Source organism: Electrophorus electricus, chromosome 2 (genome assembly GCF_041902795.1).
Source record: "Electrophorus electricus isolate QZ-2024a chromosome 2, ASM4190279v1, whole genome shotgun sequence".
Lineage (NCBI taxonomy): Eukaryota > Metazoa > Chordata > Actinopteri > Gymnotiformes > Gymnotidae > Electrophorus > Electrophorus electricus.
In genome coordinates this window covers 27456188-27478714 of record NC_137498.1, presented here as the reverse complement: position 1 = coordinate 27478714, position 22527 = coordinate 27456188, and the positions used below count along the sequence as shown (strand labels likewise).

The window sequence follows — 22527 nt, the reverse complement described above, 5'->3', positions numbered from 1 at the left end:
TTGTATTGTGTGAATACAATCTATCATGTTTTTAATTGAACTTTGGTCTTGCAATAGTATGGTTTGCACACTGTTATTGACTTTATGGTCTCAGTATCATCCAAAGAGTAAAACTACCAATATACCTCAAATCTTCTTTCTCTGACAATCTACGCTACTCAATCACGCTACTTAAAATCTCCTAGGATGAAACACTACCAACGTTAGTATTATCATAATATTGCACAGTTTTCATTGCCATGTCATATTCAAGTTTTATATGATAATAAAAGTTTTAAATGATGATAAAAAGAGCGTTTTTTCCCCCAAGAATTTTACATGGTAATTAATCCGTTCAGTGATGACAAAACAAGGAATTTAATAAGCATTTGTAAGCTTTTGTCGTTCAGTCGAGAGCTCTTAATGAAAATTCCTTATCTTGTCTGAGATTGGTTAAAACATTTAATTGGACATTTTCTCCAGTATACTGGACATTTAGTTTGTCTGCAAAAACATGGACTCGGCCTACTAGTTTGTACGGTGCCACGTCGTCTAAGCTTTGAGACAATGATAAATACAGTAATAATGAATTATTCTTTATTCGGCCATGAAAATGTAATTGCAAGATGCAGAAGGCTTGAGCTTTCTGGCCCAGCTTTGAAGTACGCTTGTTTCGACGTCTGTCGTGATCAGTGACGTTAGAATTTGTCATAAGTACCGTTAAGCACCAAGAATGTAGCGCACAATAAAAACTAAAAAAGCATCAAGATGGCCGAAACGTATAGAAGACGGTCAAATATTTAACTATACAGCAATGAATTATAGGTCAAATATACACCAGTTAAATAGAACTATGAGTTAAGCCGGTTATTAAACTCACATTATCACCTTAACACCGTGATGTAAGAATGTATGGCTTCAGCTGAGCATATACTGCTCCAGATGCGGTAAAAACAGCCGCAGTTGCCTTTCGCCTTTATTTGTGGCTTGGTCCTTAAATACCCAGTTACCAATGGATTTATCTTGTCTCCTGGACGTCTACCTCTGTTCAGGTACAGTACCCTGTACTCCCATATAGAAACCACTTATTAGTCTACGGTTTTTCCGGAATTCATACAGATTACTTTTATTTGAGCTGTGTTGTGGAATTAGATAATTCTCTTTATTCATCTGAATTCAGGCATCTAAGGTAAACAAGTGTACCTGGTCCGACTCGACTGCTTAGATAATTAACGGAATTAGCTTTCAAGATACAAGGTTAAATCGGAGTTCATGCCGGATTTCGAGCATTTCAGATTTTCTTACTCAAGAATGAATCCTGTGTTGAGTGAAAATGCATACTTAATCCAACAGCAACAGAATCAGGTGACAGGTTTGTCAGATACCACAACCGCTGGCGTTTTTACAGAGCCCGTGTTTGGCTCACCTGAGCCGGGTTTTTTCTTAGGCGAGCACATTGGTGCGGGGCAAGATGTACCTTTTCTCCACCTTAACAGTTCTCTCAACCGAGCACCGCCTCCAGCCGCGGTGGCCTTACGCAACGATCTGGGTTCCAACATTAGCGTGCTGAAGACTCTTAATTTGCGTTTTCGTTGCTTCTTGGCGAAAGTACATGAATTAGAACGGCGGAATAAAGCTCTGGAGAAACAGTTACAGCAAGCTTTGGAAAACAATTATGGTAGAGGAGGATGTGCAGAAGATAAAAAACCGCTGACAAGAGACATCGGGGTTCAGACTGGGTTCATCGGACCCATAACGATAAGGCCAGACCCAACACCGATTCATAACGCAAACAATTCCACGTACCTGTCCAGAGGCCTCTTATCACCAACGCTCAACAATACATTTAATCCTCTTGAAACCAGTAAAGTGCACGAAAACATAAACCCTTTAAGTGCAACGGACTCGAATTCAAATTTTACTCCAAATTTCACCATCAGCCCTTTATCTTCACATGATCCTGCGTCAAAGACCGTCTCTAATAACAATGAGAAATATGTCAGTACTGGGACCGGTACATCCACTAATCCCCCGCCTAGGTTTCTCCCCGGGACTATTTGGTCGTATAACCATGCTCGTAGGTTCAGCACGGGCTGGGAGTCGAGAGTGGCAGGGCCCGGTGTGTCGTGCATGCATCCAGACGGAGTAGGTGTCCAAATCGACACCATCACCCCAGAGATTCGGGCCCTGTACAACGTACTGGCTAAAGTGAAGCGGGAACGGGACGAATATAAACGAAGGTCAGTAATTCGACACTTCTGTCTTTGTGTAACCAAGGTGTAAACTCTATGAATAAAGCAAGTGTTCAGTCAAATTTTATGCATGCTGCAACATTTACGCAACTTTCTGAGGCTTAAACCAAAGACATTTAAGGTAATCCTTATATAAAGTTTACATACTGAGTAGTTTAACTTTAATGAGTAACCAACGGTCTAACTGAGGAACTGAGGATCACCGGTGATCTGTTTGCGTACCAGAGATTAGAGATTTCATGGGATCTTAGGTGGCAATATACGATTGAGTCTTCTAAAAGCCAAAATTAAAAAAAATAAAATAAAACAAGAATATTGTAAAAGTGATGTAATTGCCATCGTTGTGCAGACAAAGGTCTAGCAATTCGCTCAAAATCTGCTCATTGTGATTCGAAATTGGTTAAAGCGATTTTGAAGTAATTATTGAATTTTGAACATTAAATGTTTGTTGGTCGTGACAGGATTCAAGGTTATACTGATAGCACAACAAAAACAAACTAAAAACATCTATCATATTGTAAGCCAACATTGAAAACAAATGCTGTAACATTAGTTATTATGAATATATACAATAATAATAATAATAATAATAATAATGTATTATTATTATTATTATTATTATTATACTCTATAAAAACACTTAAATACTGAATTTACAAGTAGGAATATAAATATCCATCTACATATATGTTCTGTATATAACATTATATGAAAGCACTTTGCTTGCACAGCCGTAGAACAACCTCTGACCCAAATGGTCTATTTTCTTTTTGGAAAACAGTGTTCTACACTGCCCTTTTTATTATCCCTCTCTCTTGCTCTTATTTTCTCATTGTTTCTCTGAATAGATATATAGATGCAGAGAATTGCAGATAAGTACACAATATATACACAAATAAAGGAGATATCAAACTATATATATATATAGTTTGATTGCACCATCACTTTGGTTTGTCCTTGCATTTTGGAGTGTGTGCTGGAGATTTTGTCAAAGCGACCCAGATTTACCCTCTTAGCTTTGCTACACTGAAAAATAATGGCTAAATTTGAAATTACTGTGGACCTTCCTCCCTACACACATCTCTCATTTCCTTCTGCTTCCTCCCAAATCTGGCTCAGCATCTGCAATGCAGCACTGCTGTGAGTGCTGCTAGTGGTTGTGATGCCACAAGAGAAGGGTTTAATGGTCACCACCCCACCTCTCTCTCTCTCTCTCTCCCTCCCTCTCTCTCTTTCTCTGTCACTGTGGGTGGCATGACATTTATCTTAGGCGCCATTATTTTGTTATTTTCTCCAAGTGTTGATTAAATAGCACAGCACTGTATTTCAGAGCCTGTTTCCCTTATGGTGCTAAATTCTCCTGCTAAACAGTGGGTAGATGTAAAGAGGCTTATTTAAGACATTACATACAGACTCAAGGTGCCATGAAATCAGAAAATCTATAAGAGTACTATTACAAACTATAGGGTTAAATTATATGAGGGATTAAGAGATTTTGGCTAAGATTCTGTGTTGTATGAAGCTCAGTGCACCATCCACAGTTTCTTATTGTGAAAAACTCAACAAATTATTATTAACTTTAGTATTTCACTTAGAAATATGTGTAGCTACATACTACACAAATAATCCAATGTCACCTTTTTGCAGTAGCCAAGGACCATTTATTTTTTAAAGGTTTTAAAATGCAGGTCAGCATTCATGTCACTTTTGATGTTTGGTTTACATATATAATTTGTAAATAATATAATATCCACTAATGCTACACATTTATTCCCTTTTATTCATTTATATATTAATATTATTTTATTCATAATAGATGGGAGGAGGAATATACAGTAAGAATGGACCTGCAAGAGAAGATTGCAGAGCTTGAAGAGGTGAACTAAGACAGTGGATATCAATTTTGACCAGTTATCAAATCTGTGATCTGTTTTGGCATAAATTCCATCCATCCATCCAACCATTCATGAATTCTTCTATATTTCGCCATTGTACTTAATAATATATGTAGAATTTAAAATCTGTGTGTGTGTGTGTGTGTGTGTAGGACCTTCAGGAGAGTGAGGTGTGTCAGGATGAGCTTGCACTGAGGGTGAAGCAGCTGAAGGCAGAGCTGGTCCTCTTCAAAGGCCTTATGAGCAATGTGAGTCATCATATTACTGTAACCTGTTTCATCCATATCCCTGAGCAGAACTTTCAATCCTAGAAAAAAAACTTGTTCTTAGATGAACATCAGATGCTGAATTCAAACATGTAGTATTATTGCTTATTCCCTTTATTTTCCTCCTGTCATTTTCTTTGTTTTCATTGCTTTCTATTTGTCCTCCTGTGTTTTCCAAAAGAACCTCTCAGAACTGGACAGTAAAATCCAGGAGAAGGCCATGAAGGTGGACATGGACATCTGCCGACGGATAGATATCACCGCGCGTCTATGTGATGTGGCCCAGCAGAGGAACTGTGAGGACATGATTCAGATATTCCAGGTGAGTCCTCTACCCATCACCCCATGTAACTGTTTTAGTCAGTAATATAGAAGGTGTCAAGAAGGGGATATAATTTGAAAAGTGCATTTTAAAATTAATTGTGGACATATATTTGGCTATGTGGAGTGCCTACCAGCCCACAAACTGTGAAATAAGACAATCTAGTCAGTTTCTTTTGGCTGCACACATGAGAAAACATATATTTCAGATTTGGCTCTACTTTTTAAATTATTACAGCACTCATTAGAATTATGCCATCTCCTCATATGAGAGTATCCACCTGAGAACTACCTTTGTAAAGGTGTGCCATTTTTTTTTACAAGCAATGCATACCAGCACAAAGCAGTAGATCAGTCCCCAGCCTCAGATGAACTGAATGGTTACTTTTGATAGTGCTTTTACATTTAGCTGATGCTTTTATCCAAAGTGACTTACAAGTTATGATTGAGTACAACTTGAGCAATTGAAAGTTAAGGTTAAGGGCCCAGCAGTGGCAGGGCTTGAACCAGCAAACTTCTGATTACAAGTCACGTACTTTAACCACTGAGCTATCACTGCCCTTAACAGCCCACGTACTAATGACCAAAACCTGTATGTGTGTTAGCTAGCTACTTACATTGTGTCTGACTGCTTTTACAACCTTTGTCAGTACAGCACATGACTGACAAAGCAAGATTGACAATGAAGTTAGTTATGCTGACTCATAGGTTTCTTCGGCTGTTGAGCACTACAGCTGAGGTAATATATTAGATGTAATTTTCTAGGTTATTGGCATCACTTGCTGCAGGATCCACAATACTGCTATTAGTTTGTGAGTTGAATGTATGTAAGATGAACTTCATCTTATCAACACTGAATGACATGAATGAAAATATTAAAATCAAGTTACAGTTGTGTTCCACTTTGGTAATCAAGGCTTGGTGACATTAGCATGTTGTGCTAGATTAAAATGTACTTTAATTCCATCTGTAATTTAGGTACACTTTGCAGTGTATTAGTGTGTGTGTAGCTACTAGAAATAGCAGAGACCTGACCTCAGAGTAAACTCAAGGTCTGCCTCTGCTTCAAATATATATGGTCATGTCATTATATTTTCTCCCACAGCCATGATTCTGCCAAGGGTTCATGCACAACAGTTGCGATGGTAGCATGGAGCCCTTCTTGCATCCACTGAAGAAGGGTGGGGTGGGGTGAGCAGTGGCTTAATATTAAAGGAACAGGCACTCAAAATGGCCAGTTTTGTTCAAACAGGGCCATTTAGGTTGTTTAAACATTGTTAAATATTGTTGACTTGGCAACTGAAGACAGTACATGCATTTCAGGTGCATGAAATTAAATCTTTCATACTCCCCAGACAGACCTCTAACTTTGACAAGCAAAGTACAAAGACTTATACTGTGCCAGTGTGAAGTAATCTCAAAAATGTTTATCTGAATAATTTTACTAACTCTGAAATTTCAGTGTCATTTGATACTTTGCTTTATGATATATTGCCCTTATTATCATGCTTCATGTCACAGTCTCTTTCCTTTTCAATGTAGCAGGTGGCCACACCTCCTTCAACGCTAACTCGCCGTCCTCGGAAACAAGCCCCTCATTCTGCCAAGAGCAATGAGGGTGAGGAACCAACCAGCATCTCAGAGAGTGACGAGTGTGGGAATAAAGATGTGGACCTGTGTGGCTCATCCACCAGTCAGGTCAATGAAGAAATGCAGAGAATGCTTAACCAGTTGTAAGTGCCTGAGTTCCTGAGTAAAACCTACTTGTCATTTTCGCTATGTATGTGTGCATATGATTGCTTAAAGCTAACATAACAATGATAACAATTCAATCTGCCTATTTAAATATAGTATTTGCTTTTATTACTAGATCCACCAGGACGGTCATTTTGGCCATTTTGAAATTTTGAGCTTTAATAGCTTTGACAAATTAATACACCCATGTCTATCAATTTGTGACCTTTATTATATTAGTACATATATTAGTATGACATTATTATGAAATTAATATTACAAACCACAAAAAACTTAGAGGTATTTCTACCTATAAAGCCCATAGCGGTCATTTTGACCATTTGCATTTTGAATAGTATCTCATCATTTTGATTAGTATCTCATCTTTCTACATGATTTTCCAGGTATTCGAACAAGTTGGTCATTACCTTAAAATGTGCCTACTGTTGAACTTAGAAAACACCTAGTAAAAACTGACAAACGAATTACCAAGTAAAACTATATCAGAAGAATAAAATGACAAAAAAAACAGCATGTTAAATAGGAGCTGTTGGGGGGGGACATCAGGATTCACTTTGTCTTCTTGTAGTCAGTCAGCCTCCTGGAGGGCTGCAAGAGACTTGAGCTCAAGGAGACTCAAGAGACACTCATGCAGATATCAGGTCTTAGAATGATCTGAGTTTTATTTTCATGTCTGCAAGTTTATATTGTATATGACAAGCATTTTGTTTCAAAAGAAAAAAAGAACTAGCACTTTGCACCCATGAAGGTGCCAGGCTTGCAAAAGCAGTTTAGGTCAGTATAAAGGATGCAGTGAAACCATACCATTTATGGTACTGTCTCAATATTTCCAATTACAACAAACAGTAGCTTCTTAGATGTTTTGGCTTTGGATAGGTGTAAAGGATTCTAGAGTCCTTTTTGACTTGGTTGTTATGATTTCTAATTAGCTACCCGATGTCACGCTAATACTCTCAATGTTATCTCTCATGTGCTTAATTTTCTCATTAGAGAAATTCATGAACTCACTACTGTGATGATGTAATCTGAACATTGGAGTCAGTTTTATTCCTAGTTAGATGTGCAAATGTACTTAATAGAAATCTAGGGATATTTTTATTATTTTATTATTTATTATTTTATTATTGTCTATTAGTGTCGAGAGATAAGCTGTTCGAGCAATAATAAGTGCCTTTCTATATTTGAGAAGGCTCTCCTTCCATGCAAGCTGGAAGACTACAGTCTTTGTATGGTGCCATTTACATTCTATTTTTTGAGTGTTTTGCTTTAAATTGCAAATATGATCTTTATACCAAGGTACTCATTTTTTGTCTCTAATTTTTATTCTTAAGTGGAGCAACATAATTGAGTGTGTAGCGGAATAATGATTCTAAGCAGTCATTTTATCAGTTATTAGTTAATCAGTTATTTGATCAAATGCCATGGGGTTTGAGGGTATCCTAGTCGCAAATGAAAAGTCTGGGAGATTTGCAATAAATCTAGGTGCAATGGCTGATGTGATCATGCATCTAGCATGATAGTGATAGTAACCTTGCCGGTTACTATATTGTGGCTCATATGTAGTTCAAATGAAATTAGGGAATGGTCCTTCTCTATGTCTACACCATATGCCAATATGTCAAGTGCATGTCCACCAGAGTATGTGAGTTCTCTTATACATTGGCTGAAACCAATTGAATCTAATATTTTAACTGCATGCTTGTGTGTCTTGCAGGCGTGAGTGTGAGTTTGAAGATGACTGTGATAGTCTGGCATGGGAAGAGACTGAGGAGACACTGCTGCTTTGGGAGGATTTCCCAGGATACGCTTTGGGTGTGGAGACTCAGGGAGAGGTACAGCATTTTGGGATCTCACCAGACTGCATGGCAAATTGGCAATGTCTTCCAAGCACCTGTTTTATTGGAATGCAGAGATGCGACAGTTCATTTTAGTAAAAGGATTCTTGCGACAGTGTTTTAAGACCATACATGCAGTGGCAATACAATGAAAATGATGCACTGATATTAAAAAAAAACAACAACAACAAAAAAAAACCCCTGCTTGGATTAGAAAACATGAAGCCACCTGTTCAAATATATATGGAATGTTTAAGTTTGGACCAGGGTGTGAGAGCTAGTTGGTTATTTTCTGGGGAGCATGACATTAAGCTAAATTATGCATAATGTCATGTTATTTAACAAATTTATTTTCAAACAGAGTATTTGTGTTATAATTGTATTACTACAATTTATAATCCAGTATCTATTTATATTTTATTGAATTTTTATTACTCAGACAATTAATATCATAGGTCTGTTTTTAGTAAACATGTCTATTTAGTGAACACAACTATTTCATTTGAATAAATTGAGTTTGAGTGTGCGTGTGTGTGCGCGTGTGCGTGTGTGTGTGCGTGTGTTATCTAAATATAGCATATGATCATTTCAGCTGAGTGTTGGTTTTACACTAATTTTAGATTATTAGGTAAACTGAATCCAAAATGTGATCCTGCTGTGTTTTTCCACAACACACACATGCACAACAGGAGGAGTCAATCGAAAAGGTGATAAAAGATACTGAGTCATTGTTCAAGTCTCGCGAGAAGGAATACCAAGATACCATAGACCAGATTGAGGTAAGAACAGTCTGGAACTGGGGACAAGTGTGTGTAGGTCTGCAGGCAGTTCACCCTTCTAACAAACTTGGGCCTATTTAAGTGGAAGCAAGGCGTTGAGGTATTTCATGCCTCCTCTTGATGTAAATACATAACTTTTAGAGTGGTGTTGTGCATATGAGTTATTGTTTGAAGGTTTGATAGCATGATTCAGAACTGATGTCACAGACCTTGTAATGTGCATCCATGTTTGTCTTTCATACACACACACACACACTCATTGCCTCTACACAGCTGGAGTTGGCCACGGCCAAGTCTGACATGAATAGGCACCTGCATGAGTACATGGAGATGTGCAGTATGAAGAGAGGGCTGGATGTGCAGATGGAGACCTGCAGGAGGCTCATCACACAGACTGGAGACAGGTATACACACATGCACACAGACAAAAATACATCATTAAGGAAGTTATGAAGTAATATGATGAATAACGTTTCACATTAAGTACAGTGACAGCATTTATATCTTAATCAGCTCATTGATATCCCCTCCTGATAAAAGATTTTTTTCTTCCAGAAAATCCCCCCTTCTCATTTCTATGACTGTGGAAGATTGTGAGGAAGGAGAGACGGCGAGGAAGTCGAATATTTCATCAGATGCTGAGACCACTGAAATGTATTGTGACTCTCAGGACAACCCTTCTAACCTTACCTGGAAATCCTAACAACCTTAATTTGTGTAATTATAAACAAAGACTGTTTATTATTTCATGGTGTACTAGTGATTCTGTAAATCCACACCTTACCTTGATGATGAGGTAGCCTCATAGTTTTACAGTATCACAAATTCACAAAACTCTCTGGTGCCCTCTAGCGAGAGATTGTTACTATATTTAAAAGAAGTTGCCACTGTTTTAGGACATTTAATAATATTCTGCACTAAACAACAACACTTTAAACACATTATTGGTACTTTCTCCAGAATGTTTTACACCACAAAGTTTCAGAATCAGTTTTACACACTTTCAAAGGCCATACTTTAGCAGTTACATCAAATCATGGAACTGCCAATGGATAAATGGATAACCAAATTATTATTTTACTACTGGAAACTTGAAGAAAATGGAAACATGAAGATAATAATCCCTTAACTAATACTTTGTATTGTAATTAACCTATAATGCCAGCAGTGGTAAAGTACGGTAAGATGCTTTCTTAGCCAACAACTTAAACAAACATGCTTCACTTTGGGACTAGCAGCATACAGAAGGACATGTTTGAAAGCCAGATATGTCTAATTATGTGTACACTGTAATGCTACTTGTCTCAAAATAAGATGAAACGTGCCAATAAATATCTAGAGAGTTGGACCAAATCACAAAATCATTCAGGGTGGAGGAAAAATTCAGAATAATTTAAGAGATGAAGTACGGGGCCAAAGGTCAGAGTCGTGGAAAAAGACAATAGCTCTCTTCCAAAGCCTAGTCTGCAGTTGAGGCAGGGTGAGTCCTCAGTAGGACTATTCTGTGAAGACTCCTCCTTAGTAATCTATAGCTTGCACAAATAGAACAAACAGTCTAACGAGGCTGCGTGGTGACATCAGTGCCTCTTGAAATAGCATTGTGAAACTTGTGTCCGTTGAGATGTGTAGCTCTGCTTTTGCTAGCTTGATTAGCATTTGTTATGGAATGCTATCTTATATAGCTAGTAGGATAAACTACATATATATGCACATATATCTGATTAAAACATTCATCTATATACATCTTAATCAGTCATTTTAAACCTTTCAAATAAAGACAGATAGATTCAAGTGTGTGAAAAACACATTTTAAAATGAACTCGGCTACGGAAGGTTGATTTTCTGCCATTTATGTTTTGCTGTTTTTTTTTCTGGTTTTGTTTTGTTTTGTTTTTTTGTCTTTGCGTTGTACATGCACAGACAACTGTGGGTAACCGAGGACCAGAAAGGATACATCAGTTGCTTCCTTCAAATCACTCCAAATGTAGGTTACATTTCTAGCCTGTATTTGAAGGGTCCTTCACATTAGAACAGCCTACTTGACGTAGTGGCTGAGATATGCAGCCTAGGTTTTGAGATGCAGCTAATAACTTGAATAGAGAATCAAGGAAACAAATGACAAGGATAAACAAAGGAGTACGAGTATTAGCAAAAATACATCTATCCACTAGATGGATTTTCAACAAATCTACCATTGTCTTTGTGTGGCCATGATCTCGAATAAAGGGATTCTGTTTACCATGTAGTTTATACTATGTATAGTCATTAAGTACAGCGGTGCAACGCTCTGTATGGTCATTCACTGTGCAGTTTTACATTGCAACACTTAGGTTCATATAGTTAAGTAATTCTTATGGCATGTTTTCATGCTATGGTAGAGACATAACTGGGATATAAAGCTCACTGCAGCAAGGGTCTGGTGTTTTTGGTGCATAGACCTACATCACCAACTGAATTAATTCAGTTTTGTGTAAGTGCAACTCTGGGAGGTTGTTAATTATTCAAACTAGACAACAGTGATAACAGCTATCACTATATTGAAATAATATACATATGTGTGTTGCCAGTCGATTGTCTGATGCAGTTTTTGAGATGCTGAAATGGATTAATCTATTTTAATATATAAAAGGGGTCTTTGGGGACTATATGGATGAGTTTACCATTTATCTCCCTTTGTAGACTATGTTTTTAGTAGACATATTAAGTATGCTAAATCATTAGTAAGAACTAACACTCATAAGATCACAACTGACTTGTACCATGACAACAAATTAGTATATGTAAATTGTTCTGTGAAATGTAAATGATACATGTTCATGTCCAGAATACAGTAGTTCTTTAAACCTTGATGTACATACAAATGTGGATATATGAATACTATAATTCCAAATGAATAAAGACTTGACATGTATGAATGTGTTTATAAGAGGAAAATGCTTTGTTCCATAGGTATAGTAAGATTTTTTTTTATGTGTGTGCAGGGGGGGTGGGTGACAAGACCCCCCCCCCCCCCTAGTAATTCCTGCTCATATGGTGTGAGCAGTGTACCCTCCAAGTTGAAATGAAACCTATGCCACTGCTTTGGTCTATATATGATGTCTCAAACTGTGCAAATCTTTCAAAAGCAAAAATTTCTTTCAACCCTTGACCTTATTTATGTATTAGCATGACATTGCAGATTTGATTGTCAATTTGATTCATATTTTCAATACAGAAATATTGACTGTAGCAGGAATACAAAGGCAATTGCACACACACTCAAAGAATAGCCAGAGAGACCTTTAGATCTTATACAGAATTTTAACATCTAACTTGATTCAGAAGTAATCATTTGCAGCATGTATGACAATGATATTGATGTTTGGTTTATTTTATGCTTGCTCATTTCCATTAGCAGTTGTTCTTGATCCAGTTTTGTCAAAAGCAGTATTGCAATTAGTTAAAAAATTGTTTTTCTATTCCAGGAAGGGGGTGGGGGTTCTTTCAAATGTGTTTATATATTTGAAGCAATAGTGACCAGCCCTACCAGTTGGGCTTTAAATCTGCTGTCACTAATTGGTGCTCTGAGTTCATCTCTCTGTATAGCTGTTACCATCTCCAATCTCTTGGATTTTGCTGAGCTTGTCTGATATCTGCACCGATGGCACCCTCCATTAACCCAAACAGCAAAATGCATTTACATCTCATTTGCTGTAAAATAAGATTTTCCCTGTATATCCTTTTTATCCTTGCAACGGAGGCTACAATATATGTGGCATATTCCAAAAAAATTAAAAATACATTAAGGAATATGATGCCATATGAAGAAAGCCTTTTAAGATTAGTTGAGGTAATACGTAAATTTATTCAGTAACACTTTTCCCTAAACACAAATGCAGAACACAACAGCACCTATGCAATATGCTGCATATTAGATTTAAAATAAGACGCACATTTCATGAGACGTTATGATTTTCGAAATAATAACCACATGCCACCTTATTTACATCAGTTCGAGGACAGAGTATCCAACGTAAGTGCGATGTCTAAGCAACGGGCAGTCTGGAAAAGGCAGGCTCGTGAAATGCTGTCCCATGAACTGCAGACTACAGGGAGGGTATAGAAAACTCCGCACGGGGAGGGATGTGGGGTGAGGTGGGGTGGGGTCGCTGCACCTTCAAGAGCATTATTCGCCGCTTTGTGCTTTTTAGTGACCGTTTGCTTTATTCAAACTATTTTGCCGTGAACAGTGGTTTTCTTTCGGTAATGCAGCATGCAGCACTTTTGTAATGACGTGGTCAAAATATTCGCGATTCTACATCTAGCGTCATACTTTGTCTTATAAACAGGCAGGGCAGTCGTTTATTTTAGTTTTAATTAAATGAATTAAGATCTTTTTAATTAAGATGAGTGAACGGAAAATTTTGGTTTATAGTAATCAATCCTTCACTCGAACTCCTCCTCCTCCTCCTCCTCCTCCTCCCTCTCTCTTTCTCTCTCATCTCTTTCATCCAGTGTACTATTCTGTCTGGGCTCATTCACTGTTAACCTCCTACCGTCGAAATGTAAGTAGCATATGCGACTTTTTAATTTTTTTACTGTTCAGAGGAAAAACACTAAAATATTGATCCTGTTATCAAAAATGGATACGTTGTATTAATTTTAGATTTAAAACGGTAGTTGTTCCTATTTTTTTCGTTAACATTTTTCACCGCTCTTTAATACACTTTCTTTCTGCATTCGATAGTACCTTAGTAATCGTTTCTTAAACGCAACAAAGCATTCTGGCTATACTTTTTTCATGTATTGGTGCCTGCGTTAGATTAAAGTAAATTCGTATCTTTAGACATCAGTTCGATTTTTTATTTTAGGTAACACTGGTCTGATCCAAACGCAAAGAAGAGTTACTGCACTTTAATAAAAGATGTAAAAAGATTATATTAATTTCGTGGAAGAGAATGCGATTGCTGTATTCTGGAATTCACTGCTTTTATTGCTTAGTGAACCCGTCTAGATGGTAGACATCATACGTATCTGCGTCTCTCTATTTTTGTTGACTATGAGGCCCATTGCTTATACATGTGTAATTGCTGCAGGACAGGAAACACAAGGCTCAGTTGTACCAATAAAACACTTTTGTTTTTAAAGTTTTGCATTTCAATTTACATCATTTCTATTTATCTTTGATGCCGCAAACCCTTATTTCCTTTACATAGGTCTGGCCCCACTCCAGAAGCTGCTGCCACCCCAGGTGCCCCAGGTGCTCCTGAGTGTGAAGGGGGAACACCAGGTACAGTCCCAAACCTCAGCAGCAACCGGCGGCTCCAACAGACACAGGCTCAAGTGGAGGAAGTAAGCACAGCAAACAAAACAAAAATACACAACGAACAGATCTGACATTTAGACACTGCAGGACAGAGGCCATGAACAAATATTCAGAGTAACCAATGGTAACCAATTTAGGTTACCAATGTATGGAGTCAAACTTGATTACTAGAATGTTCAATTCATTCTGATTTTCTAGTGTGAGACATTTTGTTGACATCTTGTTGAGATGATACTGACAGTGATGAAAATAAGTTTAACAACTTAGGCTATAGTTTTTCCCCACAAATATCCTAACAGGCAGCCATGGAGAAATTCAAAAACTGAAATGTAATGTGATTGGAATTTGAAGCCAATCTTAGATGAGAACATAATGTATTGCTTCTTCCCTCAAATGAACCTGCCTAGGTGGTTGACATCATGCGCGTGAATGTGGACAAGGTCCTGGACAGGGACCAGAAACTGTCAGAGCTAGACGACCGGGCTGACGCGCTGCAGGCTGGAGCCTCGCAGTTTGAGAGCAGTGCTGCCAAGTTGAAGAACAAGTACTGGTGGAAAAACTGCAAGGTACGTGCTGCAGCATGCCTCACAGTGTTTGCACCAAGAACTGCTCAGGCTTCGCTTAGCATAAACAAAAAGGATTTTTAGAATTAAAATACTTATATAAAAAATAAGGAAGAATTAAAAGGTTCAAATCTAATTACAAACTAAGTTATGACTTGTATTGTTTAATTATTTGACTTAATGTTTTGATATAATAGATTATAAATCATATTGATTTAAACTGCATTGCCTTTAAAGGTAATTGTACTGCAGGATTAAAGTATGGACAATAGATACAGCAAGCTCAAATATTTGTGCAACTAATTAACAGGGAATATACAAAATAGGGAAAAATGGTAATAAGTGGTTCAAGGACTCACAGGATTTTAGGGTAGTGCCATTACTCCTGAGTTCCTGCATCACTGAGTCCTTTCTTTAACAGTATAGAAGGGTTTGCTGATGGAGCTGCTGTGTAGGGCATTGCTGACTCAGTGTTGATGCGGGAGCCTCATTTACAGGTAACTCAGTCTATAAATCACTAGTGTAGCAAATGTATATAATTGGCAGCTCTGATAAGTCACAAACCCTGTCACTCTCACATTGCAGCCATCTTGTCTGAGTCAGTGATATCTAGATCAGATCCTCGGTCAGATTCACTTTACATATTATATTTTACAATATCCATCGAGCACTCCAGCAACGTATCCCTCAGAAAAAATGTAACACCCCCACCAATAACTTGTCCCTACCCCCACTGTCTTTCTGCACAGATGGATGAAACTCCCATTCTATCAAGTCCCTGGGGGAGGGTTTTCCTAGCCCCAATCTGGATTACAGCATGGCTGGATTAACTCCCAGTTGCTGTGATTTGTGATGCAACTGCTACAAATCATTCCTTCCCTCTTTTACTCTCATTTCTCTCTCTCTCTCACACACACACACACACACACACACACACACACACACACACACACACACACACACACACACACACACACACACACACACACACACACACACACACACACACACACACACACACACACACCATACCATTATGCACAGCAGAACAAATTATCCTGTTGCTAAAACAAATCTCAAGGGCCTACTGAAGTGAAGTCATAAGTAGCAAAATGATCTTCTTATGTTCCTTGGACCTAGACAATAAAGATGCCCCTGATGAATACAGAGCAAGAACAAGTGGATGTTAAAATACTGAAACGTCAAGAGATTTAGAATTTAAGGATATTTTTCACATAGGCAAACTATTTAATAATTGTAGTGTTCTTCAGTGAGATCTAAACATGGAAAGAAAATAAAGGAAATGAGGATGGAGAACCTTACCTACTGAATTAGATTTTTCAATGTACAACATTAATGTATTAATAAAGCCATTTCATCAAATGATTATATAAATCTTAAACTGTGCTCTTATCTGAAAACAAAAATCTGACCAGCTAAAGAAAACAAACCTGAAAAGTATAAATGCAGATAGATAGATAATAATAGAATCCCATAATACAACATTTGAATATCATGTGTTCGTTATCAGAATTAGTGTTAGTACTGGCAACCTGTTGATAAAAGGGTATTTTCAAAGGACTCTTCTTATACAAGGTACTAGCTATAAATTAATACAAACTGAGCAAAAATTCACCACTCTGAGAAGAAAACTGACTAACAAAGCAACAGGGATATTCATTTTGGTGGTCTTACCTGAATCTAAGCAAAGGGTCAATGATCTTTTTTTCTTTTTTCCAAGATGATGATCATTATGGGGATTATCGGAGTCATCATGATGGGCATTGTCTTCAGTGAGTAAACTCCCTTCCCTCTCTCTCTCTCTCTCTCTCTCTCTCTCTCTCTCTCTCTCTCTCTCTCTCTCTCACACACACACACACACACACACACGTGCGTATATATATATATATATATATATATATATATATATATATATATATATATATATATATATATATAGATGTGTGTGTGTGTGTGTGTGTGTGTGTGTGTGTGTGTGTGTGTGTGTGTGTGTGTAAAAAGGATGCACCAAAGTTCAATTGCAAGTGTCATAAGGTGCTTAATATTTCAAATCTGTAGAAAGTCTGTCCTGTTTTGGAACTGCATTTCTGCCAATGACAGTTTTGGAACTGTCTGAATTGATGGGATAATAAATGCTGAAAAGTACTGCCAGGTTTAAATTCATTATGCCATTCCTTCTGGAAAGTGACTGATTGGAAATGGTTTCATTTTTCAGCTTTATAACCATGCCAAGCACACTACTAAAGTAGTGAAATCATATTTGGAGAGAAAAACGTGATAAAACACCAACAGTCATGGACTGGCCTCCACAGAGTATTACATTGCATAATATAAAGAATATTATAGAGACAGTATTGGATCACCTGGATAGAGAAATACATCTGGGAATTGCACAAAGAAGCCTGGTAAAATATATATATTCAGAATATATTCAGAAAACTTCAGGAGTGTGTCCCCAAAAGAGTTCTAGATGTTTTAATGACTAAGGGAGGTCACACTAAATACTGACTTTTGCCTGTAGGAGCCATTTTGTTCTTGTTGTTTTTTTGTGTGTAATTTCACACACACACACACACACACACACACACACACACACACACACACACACACACACACACACACACACACACACACACACACACACACACACCATTATGCACCCCCACTCACCCTCCTCTGGGGTGTCTCTTTTTCCTTCAAGCTTGGGTCCTTCAGGCTTGGTAGCTTCAGGGTCCTGAATATAATCTTAACTGCTCCAAGGACTGCACACTTCTGGACAGAGATCCTGGAATCTGCTGTAGGTACTCTCCCAGTTTCACATTATCATGGGAACCACTGTTGCATTCACCTTCCACATCTTTTGCAGTTCTTCTCTCAGCTCTTTTTTGAGCTTTTCATATTCCTTGGCCCTGATGTTGCGATCACTTGGGATTTTCAACCGAAACAGCCCTCAGAGCAGTGATGGAGAAAATTTATGCTGCCAAAGCTGCCGAATTGTCATCTGTCTTGATTCTTCTGGGCCTTCACATGTCACTCCACTGCTGTGCGCCCTTTGTTGGCTTCCAGTAGCTGCTTGCATCACATTTAAAACCATGATGGTTGCCTACAAAGCCAAAAATGGACTAGCTCCTCCATACAAGATGCCAAAGCCCGATTCGTACCTTGAATACTTTAAACCTCAATTATAGCTCAGCTTGAAATACCATGCTGCAAGTCTCTGTCATGGCTCCCAGATGGTGGAATGAACTTCCGCTGGCTGTCCAGACAGTCTTCAAACACAGACTTAAGTCCCACCTATTTGTGGAGTATTTAAATGACCACTGATCCTGCTCCTGTGTTGACTAACTGAAACTCTAGTATGTATTGTAGGATATTGTTTAATGTACTGATTCTTGTCAGAGACAGAGCTTATATGTGTTTTGCACTTCTAGGCATCAGCACTGATCCCTGTATTTCAAAAGCATTCTAGTTCAATGGTATCTTGGACTCTAATCTACTGTACTGGCAAGGATGCATTCTATGAGTGAATGAAAAAGTACTTTTGTAAGTTGCTCTGGATAAGAGTGTCTGCCAAATTCTGTAAGTTTAAATGCTACATCTATCACTACTTCTGCTCTTTGTCCATCACTACTATGTCTGCTTGGATAGCCATTACCATTTTGTCAGTGTTGATCTGGAAGTCCCATAACATCTTAGCCCTGTCCTTCACCACCTTTCGGGGTGTGTCCCATTTTGACCTCAGAACTTCCAGCCTGTACTCGGCACAGATGTTTCTGTATACTATGGCAGCCATGTATACGTGATCTATGTATGCTCTGCCTGTTAGTATCTTGCTTCCCACTGTTATGTTCTGGATTGTCTGAGGAGCATCTTTGCACAGCCTGCATCTGGGGTCCTGCTTGGTGTAGTAGATCCCAGCCTCTATTGATATTGTATTCAGGGCTTGTTCCTGTGCTGCCATGATTAGTGCCTCTGTGCTGTCATTGAGGGGATCCTTTTCCAGCCATTGGTAGGATTTCTCCATATCAATCACTTCCACTATTTGCTGGTGGTACATACCACGCAAGGGTTTATCCTGTCATGATGGATCCTGCTGCTCCTTATTTCCATCCTCCTTGTTTTTCTGCTGTCTTAGATGATCTCTAAGCACTTCATCACATGAGGCCATCTTCCTGGATATTTGATGTTTCAGCAATGATGCTCACTAATCCTCAGCCCTTCTTCTGGTTAGTGTATAGTCTCACGGTGCTGGTTTTGCAATGAAACCCTCCGTACATTGTGAGGACTTTCCTTATCTTTATGTCAGTGGCTTCTATTTCCTCCATTGGCCAGCTTATTATGCCAGTGGGATATCTGATGACTGGTAGAGTGTAGGTGTTCATAGCCTGGATCATCCTCCCATTCTCAGGACCTGCCTCACTCTTTGTAGATATTTCGCTGTGGCTGCTTTACTTGTGGCTTCTTCAGAGATAAAGGTGTGTGTGTGTGTGTGTGTGTGTGTGTGTGTGTAGATTCCAGGTGAGTTGTGAGTAACTGCACTGTAGTAAGAGATACTGAGATGTTCAAAATTGTAGTGAAGTATATAAGTTTTCCAGAGAAACCTAGTTACAATTTTGAATCTCTCTCTATATAGTTATAGGAAATCTTCTGTGCTGTATCTCTCAAGTACTGGATTTGATTTTTTTAAGGAATGTAAAAAGAAATCATTAAGTAACATCACCAAATTCCAAAACGTGCAAAAGCCAAATTCAGATAACATAGATCAGCTAATTAGCTGCTTCAAAAGTAAATGCAGTTAAAAATGCAGTAAATACAGAAAAAAAGTAAATGCAGGCCCCGTTCAGCTATCTTTTGAAGGAAATATACACAACATGTTGTATAGGCTTTTCCTACATAAATAATAGCTTCAATTAAGTATTTTTCTGATTGTTCTCAAATTCAATTGAGACTGTTGTCTTTTGCGGCTTTAATTTAGCTATTAAGTACATATTAGCCTTTTCATATTTCTAGCTCCCATTATATTGTCTTCTCTATATTTGCTATATTGTTCTTTTCTATTTAGTTGATTTTATTCTCCTTTAATTTAAAAGTCACTTTTACCATTATAAAGAGACAATGTTTATGAAAGTGATTTTTTTACGTTTTTTTTCCTATAAAATTCTTCTTACATGAGATGAAGAATCAGATTGTGAATTAGATTGAGATGAAGAATCAGATTATCAGATTGCCCAAATGAATCAGTTTATGCTCCATAGAGCAGGCCCCCTCACATGGAGGTGGCCATGTATGAAATAGATTTAGTATAAGATCTATGATCTTATATCACCAAGTCTCAAGATAATGTCAGTTTTATAATGTGAAGAAGAATTACTAGAAAAAAATTATGTATTGCTTCTTTAATGTTTCAGGTTGAATATTTGTGAATAGTTTGTGGACTTGCCTGGTGTGTTTAGTATATAACTTGTCATATATGGGTGTGCCCACCACTTGAATATTTGTGAATAGTCTGTGGACTTGCCTGGTCTGTTTAGTATATAACTTGTCATACATGAGTGTGCCCACCATGACAACATCCTCCAATCTACTGGCTACTTGGCAAAATAAAGTGATTCTGATTCTATCCTTTCTTCATCTTTTCTCCACAGTGTACTTCTACTACTGACTTGGCGCATCTGTGTACAAGGACATGAGATATTATGCCAGGGGAGCTTTGTGTGACCACGCCTTGTCCCCAACCTCCCCTGTCTTTTCTCCTGATGCCCGTCATCCAAACCACAGCACGCATGTAGTCACGGGCACAGTGCTTCTGCAAACCTTTCTGCTTTCAGTGCGGTGGCATTCCTGCATTCCACTTTATGCTTGTTTTATCTCACCCAATGTCTTTCCTTGTGTTTCTTCGCCTTCATTGTTTTGGCTCTGCCAATAAACTGTCCCTTTCAGGATGACGGATTTAGCCTGGTCTGACTCAAAGGTTCTTAATGGACAGCAGACAAAAAGTGAAAAAATATGTGGGAAAAGGGTATTCAAATGGTATGGATTAACAGGCAAAGTGTTAAATATATATATATATATATATATATATATATATATATATATATATATATATATATATATATATATATGTATGTATGACCCAGGACTGCCACTTTATGAGCCTTCATTTTCTTATTACAGAGCCACAAATAGTCACTTAGCTGTGAGATTCTCTTCACTGTTTTGTCTCTAGCAAGACCCTCAGATGTACAAAATTATTGTATTCCCAAAGCTTCAGTGAGAAAAAAAAAACTGTTTGATTCTGTTTTTGATTCTCTGTGGTTGGTGGTTGTAGCTGGAGGAGATATACTCCTAAATCAGCAAACCTTCTCTGTTTTGGTTAGTGAATGCAGCCCTGAGATTGGTGAGCCATGCAAATCAATTTTTTGAAAGCTGTGGGTTACCTTTGTAAAGATACCTTTATAATAACATATATATGAGAAAAATAAGGTAAAGACTAGTTAAGAAGTTAAGAATTTTCAGTGTATATTCATGCTATTTTTCATTGAGTATTTAATGCCTCTTTTAAAAGCATAGAACCTAAATTATGCAGTTGTTTGTAATTGCTGAATTGTTTTATCTCTAATGAACTGGTAGTTAATTTGTATAATGAAGGATATAGACAGGTTTACATAATTCAACATATTGTATTGGTTAAATATACTTTTCCTCCAGACTAGAAATTGTGAAATTTTGTTCTAGCCCCAAGTCACACAATAATAACAAGCATACTCCACTGAACTGGGGCCTCATTTATAAACAGTGAATATGCACAAAAAGAGGTATGAAATGTATGTAAGCAAACTCCCATGAAGAAACTGTGATTGAAAAAGAAGTACTTGGTGGGAAACTGTGTGAATATTTATGGAACTATTGACCTATGCTTAGATCCATGCACAACATTTATAGGAAATGGGAATTGACAACAACCTGGGGTAAAGTAAGGAATTACAGTAAAATGTGCAAAATAAGAGTCCTCATAATAGTCCTCGTAATAGTCCATGTTAAAATATGCAGTTCCATTATTACTGTATATACGCTACTTATGAAAAGTACTGAATGTTACAATGAAATTGTAACTCATGGGTTGGTAACACATATGGTTAATTACAGGATGCAAACAACTGTAAAACAATTGCATAGATTCACAGATCTAGAAAAGGCTAGAATGGATGTTGTGTGGTCTATTGCAAAATGACATTTTTGGCATCATTAGGTACACCATTTTTGGTGCTTCATTTGGTCCATAATAGGATGTTGATTTGTTCATCATGCGCTGATTCTAATCTAATAAATTGTGCTTGACAGCTGTCCTTTTGTCTTGATAATTTCTAGTCTATATTTTTTAAAGATCACAGTAGCTAACAATGTATTACAATATGTTCTACTATATTCTAAATATTTTCTAAACTATTAAGTGATTGGTAGGGAAAAACTTATAAACTGTAAAACCTGAAGGCTCGATGGAGTGCCACATTTCAAATGGTAAGATAATACACAAGGTTATAGCAACATTCTACAAT

General features: G+C 37.6%; 2 protein-coding genes across 4 annotated transcripts; both read left to right on the top strand.

Annotated features, from left to right (window-relative positions):
• Window positions 1-751: 751 nt before the first annotated feature.
• On the top strand, window positions 752-11982 carry iffo1a (intermediate filament family orphan 1a). 2 transcript variants are annotated; one of them, XM_027002271.3, is made up of 9 exons: window positions 752-2219; window positions 4048-4108; window positions 4279-4374; window positions 4574-4714; window positions 6259-6446; window positions 8183-8300; window positions 8993-9082; window positions 9356-9486; window positions 9638-11982. In XM_027002271.3, the coding sequence occupies exons 1-9, from the start codon at window positions 1252-1254 to the stop codon at window positions 9783-9785; spliced, it is 1941 nt and encodes a 646-aa protein (XP_026858072.2). In that variant the 5' UTR covers window positions 752-1251; the 3' UTR covers window positions 9786-11982. The 2 variants fall into 2 exon arrangements, with proteins under 2 accessions (XP_026858072.2, XP_026858071.2); XM_027002270.3 differs by having other exon boundaries at window positions 754-2219; window positions 6256-6446.
• Window positions 11983-13475: 1493 nt separating this feature from the next.
• vamp1a (vesicle associated membrane protein 1a) lies at window positions 13476-22317 on the top strand. Of its 2 annotated transcripts, XM_027002274.3 has the most exons (5): window positions 13476-13626; window positions 14278-14413; window positions 14795-14953; window positions 16692-16743; window positions 20617-22317. In XM_027002274.3, coding segments are annotated over exons 1-5 (366 nt in total). In that variant the 5' UTR covers window positions 13476-13624; the 3' UTR covers window positions 20634-22317. The 2 variants fall into 2 exon arrangements, with proteins under 2 accessions (XP_026858075.2, XP_026858076.2); XM_027002275.3 differs by lacking the exon at window positions 20617-22317 and having other exon boundaries at window positions 16692-16751.
• The last annotated feature ends 210 nt before the right edge of the window (window positions 22318-22527 follow it).